General features: G+C 44.3%; 1 protein-coding gene across 1 annotated transcript; it reads left to right on the plus strand.

The window, feature by feature from the left end:
* Positions 1-1,500: 1,500 nt before the first annotated feature.
* Spry2 (sprouty RTK signaling antagonist 2) lies at positions 1,501-6,471 on the plus strand. The gene is made up of 2 exons (XM_020184715.2): positions 1,501-1,873; positions 4,671-6,471. The coding sequence occupies exon 2, from the start codon at positions 4,722-4,724 to the stop codon at positions 5,667-5,669; it is 948 nt and encodes a 315-aa protein (XP_020040304.1). The 5' UTR covers positions 1,501-1,873; positions 4,671-4,721; the 3' UTR covers positions 5,670-6,471.
* The last annotated feature ends 4,046 nt before the right edge of the window (positions 6,472-10,517 follow it).

Consider the following 10,517-nt stretch of genomic DNA (forward strand, 5'->3'; position numbering starts at 1 on the left):
AAGCATTCTGAAAGTCGTTAGATGGAATGCAATACTAGGTGTTGTGTATGCATTTTAACTTCCCACTGGTGCTCCCACGTGCAGGCACGTTTTTTTAGTACGTGAACGGCGGTTAGGGCAGTGGGTATACTATTTTCTATTTCATAAGTGGGAAAGTGCTCCACTTTCGGCATGGGCATTCGGAACTTCTTGAGAAATGTAGGTGACAAAGAGTGCGAAATAAAGGATGACTACTGGTTAAGTAAAGGAGGAATTCCGCAGTGGAACAGTGAGCCTACACACGCACACATACACACACGCCCAATTTCGGAAGTGCATGATGTCGCCCTGAGTAATCATGTATGGGTTTTACTGAATTAACTTAAAAACTCAGGTTGTAGAATTTCCTTCGTCTATTGCATGGAGCAAAAGAGTAAAAAAAGATCTTCAAAAAGCCTCCATGGAAAACCCTCCTTTAAAAAAAAAATCGTAATAAACCAAGAAACTACAAGTCGACACACTCAAAACCAAATCCCAGCAAGGACAGAAGGAAGTTGAAACCCGAATCTGCATTCCTCCCGTGCAAGGCTCAGAGGTGGGGGAGGCGGTTTGTGCTGGTGTATAATCGGGTTAATCCAGTAGACAAAGAATAAACCAATAGCCCTCCCACCTCACTTCCCGCTCCCCTTTCCCTCTCCCCCTCCACTGCCCCCCCTACCACCCCCCGCCTTCCGCGCGGGGGAACCGACCAAAGGAGAGGTGATCTGAAGTGGATTGTGGATAAAAGTCTGAAAACCTGCAACTTGTTTTTAATGCTAACACTGCACGGTCCGGACGACTTTGAAATGTTCATGCTCCCTTTCCTGGTGGCAAAGAGAAAGTTCCTTAAGTCAGCCCCAGCCTAGGGCTCCGTCCTCGTGGCCTCTGGGGAAACCTTAAGGTCAGTGTTTCCTTGAAACCAGATAAACTGACCTCGCCGTGCCCAGCCCGGCCCCGCGGGCGCCCCGCATGACGGCGCCCGGGCGGCAGGACCGGCCTGGGGACGCGCGGGGCGGCGTGGTTGCCCTTTTGAATGCCTCCTGCAGCTCGGAGCGCTGGCGGGCGCAGGAGTGTGAGTGAATGTAGCCCCGCGGAGCCAATGAGCTGGGACCGGATGCGATATATCCTCTGGGACAACAACTGCTCTGTTCCGCCTCGGATCCACATGACGCCATTTACTGCTGCCGCGGCCGCCGCAGAGCTCCCTGCCTCCTCCGGAAAGGCGAGGGCGCAGGCCAACCGCGAGCCCCCCCGGCCGGGCCCCAAACCCTCCTCCTCCTCTTCCTCCTCCTCCTCCGCACCCACCGCCCCCGCCTCGGCCTTTCTGCCGCGCCTCCACAACGCCCAGTCTGCACCGCCGAGAGCTGCGCGCCGCAGCGCGAGCGGAGGAGAGGGGCCGGCGCAGCGCGCAGCGCCCAGGCCCCCGCGCCGCCCGGCCCGGCTCGCGGCCCCGCGCCCCTGCGCCGCCTCTACTCCGACACTGCCGGGGCTGCACTTATTGGCGATCCGGCTTTAGGGTCTTTGTAAGGCCGTTTCTTTTCTCATTCGCTCGTCTGCCAGGAAAAGGGACTTCGCTGTTGGCGCTTCGGCCTCTTGTTCATTGAGAAAAAAGAGGAAATACTCCGCGTGCGCTTCTGGAAGGGGGGTCATCCCTGAGCTCCGGAGTGTTCATCGGCGGGGGACTCGGCTCCGAATTTTCCTCTTGGTTTTTTTGCTCCAGCCGATTGCTCAGAAGTTGGACTGAAGCAGAGTTTGGAAAGAAAAAGGGGGAAAGTTTGCATCGGGGCTGGATTTATTTGCACATCACAGAAAGAAGAGAATCCAAGGGAGAGGGGTTTGCAAAGCCGCGATCACGGTGAGGCGCGTTGGGTTCTTCCCCTCCTGGAGCCGTGGCCAGCGCGTTGTGGGCAACATGGAGTAGGTGCAGCCGGCCGGGAGTGGGGTCCGTCTGTCCCTTAGCCCCTGCAGGCTTCCCGCGAGGACCCAGGGAGCTGCCGCGGATCTGCATTACTGAGAGCACCGGCTCGGCCTGCCTTGGCAGGGCTGCCGAGTGCGCCCGGTGCAGTGTCCCCGGCCGGCAACCCTAAGTGCCCGCGTTCTAGGGAGGGTTCGGGGCCGAGAACGGCTCGCCTGAATTTTGCTCGTATCCCTACACTAAACACGAATTTGGCGCTGAGATGGGAAGGAAAACACTGTTTTCCAGGTCGCCGTTGTAGGCGCTCGCAATGCTAACCTGTTCCTTTTCAGTGGAAGGCAAAGTTGTGGTGAGCCTGTCCTGAGGCAGGGGTACCGGTGGGTTGGAGTGCTGGGCTGGCGACCTCACCCGGGCAGGGGACCCCGCGGGTGAGAAAAGGGCGCAGAGTGCCCGCGAGGAAAAAGCCTTTGCCTTTGCCCCGTGTGGACACAGTCTAGCCGGGTGCGGGTGTAAGCGTCGCCCAGCCTGGCGCCGGGTCTCTGCGGTTCGGAAGTGCAGCTTTCTCTTTTTTCCGTTCCCCGTGGTCGGCCTAGGTCAAGCTTTTTTAGTTTTGGACTCTTGGGCTGACCTCGCACAGGAAGAAAGTCATCAGGTGGTTGTGATCGGTTTCCATTACCTGAAAGTAGGTGGCAAAAGAGGTGTGTGTGTGTGTTGTGTTGTGTTGTGTTTTCCATTTGGAATCTTTAGTGCTTTTTACAAAGCGGTTTCTGTGTTGGTTTGCCCCACCCTAGTGCTTAAGTCCTTTCCCCCTAATCTTTAGTCTGATCACACACACTTCTTAATGGGGGTTTCAAAGCACTCTCAAAGGAGAGAGAAGAAATGGGAGAGCGCAAAAGGGTTGGGGGGGGTGTTGCGAAGGAGGCCAGGAGTGGGCAGAAATCATTTTTTTCCCCTTCCCTAAGATGCTACCTTCCATTGTACGCAAATCTGCGCGTAAAGTTTCCAGCTCAGGGATCTGACTCCTGCACGCCTCGCGTGTGCTGAGGAACTGTGGAAAAATATTTTTTTTTTCACTTTAAGAAATATATATATCTCCCTCGAACTAAAAGGAGACTGGCATGTGCAGATCACAAGCAGTGCTCGCTTGAGTCCGTGCCCCGTGGAGTCGCTGTGCGCGTGGGGAGGACCTCTGTCTTGGCTGTGCGTCGGCGGCCCGGCATTCTTCCTTCGGGCGTCGGGTTTAGAAACCTGTGCCGGAAGTTCCCAGGGCCTTTGTAGAAACGCCTGGTGGTGGGCTGTGTGACCTTGCGGGGGTGGGGGCATTGGAGGGGCTCCCTCTTGGGGCTGCAAGGCAGTTCGCTGGACTTGGGGAACGTTTTAGCCGAAGAGGGAGAGGCGGGAGAAGTGTGCTCGTGCGTTTCATGACACGTCCCCTCCAGAGGCGCCCGCGCCCCCCTCCCGTCTGCGTCTCGGGACTGTGCGCAGGGGGGCCAACCCGGCCCCTGGACAGCGTCAGTCGGCCTGCGGAAAAATCCCTCGGGGTTCTGGCTGTGTCCCACCTGCTGGGGACGGTGTTGGGACGCAGATAGAGCCGATAAACACAGTGAAAGCCCAAAGCAGCGTTGTCTTGTCTGCCATTCTGTTGGAGGTGAGATCCGGTTTCCAGGTCTGCCTTGTTCTGAATCTGGAAGCGTTTGTCACCTGCCTGGTTCGATGTGGCTTTTTTTCCAAAAAGCGGAGATTGGATAAAGGTTTACTTTTGCCTGTTTTATTTCTATCTTCATAGAGGCTTGGAAAAGGGAATGATACTTTTGATATTCAAGAGTGACTGCAATTAGAACGATTTCTTGATAATGCTAGGTGTTAAGTGTGGCACTTGAGTTTTTAGAACTTTACCTATTACTACCAATTGGTTTATGTTCTCAGCTATTGATTTTCAAAACTAGAAAATAACCTTTGAGCTGCGGAATCGGAGATGGTTCTACAAGCCTGTCAGTATCTATAATATTTTAAGTGTCAAATTGAGAATGTGAAAATAATTTCCCATATTGTTACTTGTTGTGTAAGTTTGCTTTGATGTGTTTCTGATCCCTAATAGGATTTGAAATTGCTTGTTTTTAATCCAGTAACTTTAAGCTACTATATAGTTATTAAAAATCATAAACTTTATGTCCTCAAGGAGAAATGCAAGTTTGCATGTTGCAGTCATCCTAAAGAATTTAAAGAAGTTACAGAATATTGCATAAGTCATAGTGCAAGTGTTTGATGTCAAAGTAGACTTTCAGAGCAAAGAATTTTCTAGGTTGCATTTGTTACTGTTCACGAAAATGACCATGACAAACTTAAACCTATTTCAAATTTTGAAAAAGTATTTAACTTTCGAAAACGTTGTAGGAATATTATGTTCCAACATTACGTTCTTGCAATTTTTATGTTGAACCTGAACCTTCCAGATTGTGTGTTTGATTATGGGGATTGTTACTTGAGTGATTCAGACAAAGATCAGCTTGGAGTCACTGCATTGAAGGATTACAGAGTTGTCAGTACCCGGCCATAATTTTTATTTCTCACTGCATGCGTGCCCTGATCAAATGGCTGTTCTTACACCTCCCTGCTGCCACTCCATTTCAAATCCTGTGTCTGTAAGGGATGTGGGAAGAGTCCATTCAAGTGGGTGGAGAGTAGGAAGTACATTGGAGTATAAACCATTCTCTTTCCTCTTGGTGTTTTCCCCTAGGAGTTCAGATGTGTGCTAAGCCTGCTGGAGTGAACACACTTCCAAGACCTGATGGAGGCCAGAGCTCAGAGTGCCAACGGGTCGCAGCCCTTGCTGCAGGCGCCCCGTGACAGTGGCAGGCAGCGTGGGGAGCCCGACCCCAGAGATGCCCTCACCCAGCAGGTCCATGTGTTGTCTCTGGATCAGATCAGAGCCATCCGAAACACCAATGAATACACCGAGGGGCCTACTGTGGTCCCAAGACCTGGGCTCAAGCCTGCTCCTCGCCCCTCCACTCAGCACAAACATGAGAGACTTCACGGTCTGCCTGAGCACCGCCAGCCTCCCAGGCTCCAGCACTCGCAGGTCCATTCTTCCACGAGAGCCCCTCTGTCCAGGTCCATCAGCACGGTCAGCTCAGGGTCTCGGAGCAGTACAAGGACAAGTACCAGCAGCAGCTCCTCTGAACAGAGACTGTTAGGATCATCCTTCTCCTCCGGGCCTGTTGCTGATGGGATAATCCGGGTGCAGCCCAAATCTGAGCTCAAACCAGGTGAGCTGAAGCCACTGAGCAAGGACGATTTGGGCCTGCATGCCTACAGGTGTGAGGACTGTGGCAAGTGCAAGTGTAAGGAGTGCACCTACCCAAGGCCCCTGCCATCAGACTGGATCTGCGACAAGCAGTGCCTTTGCTCGGCCCAGAACGTGATTGACTATGGGACTTGTGTTTGCTGTGTGAAAGGTCTCTTCTATCACTGTTCTAATGATGATGAGGACAACTGTGCTGACAACCCGTGTTCTTGCAGCCAGTCTCATTGTTGTACACGATGGTCAGCCATGGGTGTCATGTCCCTCTTTTTGCCTTGTTTATGGTGTTACCTTCCAGCCAAGGGTTGCCTTAAACTGTGCCAGGGGTGTTATGACCGAGTTAATAGGCCTGGATGCCGATGTAAAAACTCAAACACAGTTTGCTGCAAAGTTCCCACTGTCCCCCCCAGGAACTTTGAAAAACCAACATAGCATTATTAATCAGGAATATTACAATAATACGGATTGTTCTTTTTTTTTTTTTTTAACACATATGCAACCAACTTAACAGTTGTAATCTTGGCACTGTTAACAGAGGTTTGGGATGTTTGCTGTTTGCAGTGAGATGCTTTCTGTCCATGTGCCATTTTAACTGATGCTTGTTAGAACTCAGCTAATGGAGCTCAAAGTAAAGGATACAGAACTCGGTGGCCCACATGCTGCATAAGCTAAAGCAGCAGACACTCCTAGGCAAAGTTTCTTGTTTGTGAATACCCCTTGCAAAATTTGTAAATTAGCAAACAACTCTTTTTCCATTGTTTTCTCCAGAGATAATGTGCTATATTTTTGTATATACAATAATATTTGCAACTGTGAAAAAACAAGTTGTGTCATACTACATGGCACAGTCACAAAATATTATACTAATATGTTGTACATTCGGAAGAATGTGAATCAATCCGTATGTTTTTAGATTGTATTTTGCCTTACAGAAAGCCTTTATTGTAAGACTCTGATTTCCCTTTGGACTTCATGTATATTGTACAGTTACAGTAAAATTCAACCTTTATTTTCTAATTTTTCAACATATTGTTTAGTGTAAAGAATATTTATTTGAAGTTTTATTATTTTATAAAAAAGAATATTTATTTTAAGAGGCATCTTATAAATTTTGCCCCCTTTATGAGGATGTGATAGTTGCTGCAAATGAGGGGTTACAGATGCATATGTTCAATATAAAATAGAAAATATATTAACGTTTGAAATTAAAGTGAGCTTGTTTTGTCTTATTTTACCTGTGTGTTTGTTTCTTTCAAATGCAAGAAACCACAAATTATGCTAAGGCTAAGAGTTGTAATGAAAGTCTCACTTGTCCTAAGATTCTTTTTATCTCATGGTGGCTGCTTTAATATAAGGTGGATCTGATGATTTTTCAGAGATAATTCTGCCTATCAAGAGAGAAGTAACTGAATATTTGACTCTGGGCTGCATTGATCATGGGTACTTGTTTTGGCTATGTCATTCCCCTTTCTTCCCTGTGTTTTGGAGGACTTGCCTAATTTATTATGCAGGGTTTTTTCTTTGTTTTGGGGAGCTAAATGATTTGGGAGACTTTCTCAAAGATTTACAATTAGACTTTTTCTTAATAGACAGCATTAAGAATGAATACCATAAAGATAATTCAAAATAAGGAATGAATTCATTTCAACAAATACTTAGTGAATGTTTTCAGTGTGTCAAGTATGCAGTATATGTTTACATAGACCAGGCATTATAATTGGGACAAAAAACATTTTCTTGACTTAGTTGATCATAGCTGTGCTTTTTCTACTCTTTGGTTTTAAACTCTTGTATTTTATATGACTATTCATCTCATGTTGGCCAAGTAGCCAACTTGCATCCTGTCTTGTTTAATCAAATTATGTAGAAAATTGTTAAATTTTACTCTGAGTAAAAGATGAAATATGGCAAAAAGTCAGTATGTGTAGAGCTGTCTTTTGGGAACAAAGACACTGCAAGCTGCTACAAGTCCATCTTGACAAATATTAGGTATTCTTAAGTCACTTGATTAGTCACTTTGTGGCTGGTGAACTTTTTTTCTTTTTACAAAAGCACAAACTTTTGCTGCCAAGAATCACCGGAAGTCTAGGAAATGATTTACCTGCCATTATTGTTTAATCTCTTGTTTCCTGTTCTCTTAGGTTAAGAGGTCTTAGTACAGGGTGTCTTCTGTTTTGTTTTTTTAAATCTGGCTTTCAAGGAACCATATAGCCTCCTAAACTCTAAGGACTTTCAGTTTCTCTGAACTTCCATGCAGCACAAGATTAAATTAATTTAGAGATTATTTACTCTTAACGTTTCAACTTTGGGATGCACCAAATGTTCACGTAATGTTGGTTCTAATGTGCATTCTCAAATTTCACCCTGGTGATCTAAGGAAGAATTCGATTGCTGACAAATAAAGCAGCATTTCTTGCCCATTGTAGTTTTGAAGATTGGTAAAGCACAAACATTTTGGCTAATTAGCCTTGTTCACAGAGCTACCACATGCATTGATGGAGCATTTTTTGGTATAGAAATGGTGAAAGTCAGAATTTTTGTGGATTGTGTAAGCAGTTTTCAAAGTGTTCTGTAGACAAATTGCAGCAGATGTCATTGGGAGTTCACTGAAAAGTTAGATCAAAAGTTTCCCTGCAGTTAAGTGAGTTAGAACCTAATGATGTGGCCTGGAAACTTGCATTTTTAATCATTCCAGAGGTTTTGCACAGTCTGGGACTGCTGACTAGAAATTGCTTTCTGATGTACATTTTTTAATTAATTTTGATAGAAAGCATACTCACTGATTTGAATAAAGTATAAGTATATGCAACCAAAGTTAGAGGATATGTTGTAAATTTATATTAAGTCCTGGTGAAAATTTGAAGATGAATAGGAAAGTGGGATTCCTCAAGAAGTTTCAATTAATCTACTAAATGTTGAGTTTATAAACCAGTACAGAATTCATTTTAAAAACATGGAAAGCGAGGGTTGATAAGGTGGCTCAAGTGGTAGAACGTCTGCCTAGCAAGCATGAGGTTCTGAGTTCAAGCCCCAGTGCTGCCAAAAAAAATAAAATATGGAAAATTAAATGTTTATGTTTTGGTAGATTGAAGACAGGTGGTGCTCACTCATTCAATGTGTTAAAAAGATTTTTAAGTGTTGTATTTATCTACTTGGAAACGAAATGTTGAAAATTCCTATTACAAATACAAGTAATCCAATGGCCATTCTTTGATGTGATGGATTAAAAGTAATGATACAACAAAAATGCTGAGCATGTAGGGGAATTTTAAGAAACTTTTTTTGTTTCTTTGCTATCTAATTTTTTTTAAACTTGTGCTTGCTCTGTATTTGAGATTCAGTTAGCAATGACAACTTGATTGTTGTTACTTAACACATTCATTTACATATTTTGAGGAGGAGATTTTAAGGTCCTGTCAAATTTCTGCCATGATGGAGCATGCTCTGGGGATTGTCTGAAAGAAGAAAGCCAAATCCCAGGGAAATAATCCCAACAAGCTCTTTGCATAACTTCTTTCTCCAGCACACTTCTGTCCTAAGTACTACTTGACTCCAGGATACCTAAGTTAAAGTACTGATGATGTCAGCTAAATGAATTTGTTCTTGCACAGTGCTATGAGGTATTTGAAAGGTGTTGATATGTTTGATGTAATTTATTAGCTTTTGAGCATATATATCAAAATTTTTAAGGGTTTAATGGGTTTAGGGTTTCACTTGCAGTTATATTCACAAGTGGCCATTTGCTTTCCTCTCCTAAATGGGTAAAAGGAGCAGAGTGTAGGTGTAAGTCTCAACTTTGAAAACGCTGAACTCTAAGTCAAAACCAAGTTTCTTTGGTCTGGGGATGTAGCTCAGGGATAGTTTGCCTAGTATGCACAAGGCCCTGGGTTCAAACGCCAGCAAAACAAAACAAAACCTTACTATTTTGCACTATTTTAGTAAAGAAAAACATAAAAGGTTATTAACTAATAGTGCCAATATTGTATCATCTATTCTTTGGTTTGCAGTATCTATTAAGGCATTTAATCGTGTTAATTTCTATTTTAACTTGAAATAATGCTTCACTTCTTCATGGTAGGCTAAGTGGGTCTCCACTGAGATGACCAGACCTTTCTGATTTGACTGAAAATTGGTCCCCACACTGATACTACACATCTGGAATAGTTCATCACTGGTTTGGTCATTCAAGGGGATAGAGCAGGCTGACTGTAAACCCAGAACATCAGACTTTGCATGCTACACCTCCACTTTCCTTACATTATGAGAAACACCTATATGAACAATGAGCAAATGTAGATTCTATCAATAGTGCTATACACCTCTGGTCAGAATTGAAACACTCATTTGACTTACAGTCAAAAAAGACAAACTAAGTACCTTGGCACATTACTGTAATCAGTATTTGAGAAGTTGAGGCAGAAAGAACACAAGTTCAAGGCCAGCCTGAGCTACATATCGAAACCCTGTTTCAGAAAAACAAAAAGCAACAACAAAACGAGAAGACAAATATAGCAAATAAGGGTAGAAACACACACACGTACATTGGCACTTAAACTTTTATCCATGCCGAGCAAATGTTTCACATTTTTATTTAATAGACTTTAGATTGACTTTAAGAATTTTTGGTTTGGCAGCTCATCCTTTTTTAAATAAACTATTAAAGAAGATTACAATGAAGCATTGGTCTCTGGCTTGTCCAGATGGGGCATGTAAGATGTCAGCATAATTTATAAGGGTTTATTTCTCAAAAGTAGTTGCTAATATATGGAAAAATGATTAAGTTGACTTAATAAAGGATCCACTTAGGCTATGGGCATAAAAATTATGTAGCATCTCAATTTCATTTTTTTTTTTTTTTGAGACAGGGTCTTGCCATACAGCCCAGGTGACCTTGAATTCCCAATCCTCCTGACTGCTGAGGGTACAGATGTGCACCACCAGGCCTGGCCAGATTATTTTCTTGAATGTCCACTGCTTGCAAATCACAAGAATGGTTGATCTAATGTAAAGGGAAAGGAATAGCAACTGTAATGCAAACCAGAATTTATAATAGGCATAAACCAGGTGCTAGAAACATAGAACTACTTTGTTTGGTCTCTGTGTCCATGAAATGGTTGGAGATATTTAAGTAGTCAGAGATATTTGCTAAGAGGATATTTCAATTTTTAACTGTATTTAGCTGTGTTTTTTTTTTTTTTTTTGGACTCTGACCTGCACAATGAGAATAAAACCTAATTGATTTAATTCTGTCTACATTCTTAGCTGTGGACTTATGCTGGA

The sequence above is a fragment of the Castor canadensis genome, chromosome 10 (assembly GCF_047511655.1).
Source record: "Castor canadensis chromosome 10, mCasCan1.hap1v2, whole genome shotgun sequence".
In the NCBI taxonomy this organism is placed as follows: Eukaryota; Metazoa; Chordata; class Mammalia; order Rodentia; family Castoridae; genus Castor; species Castor canadensis.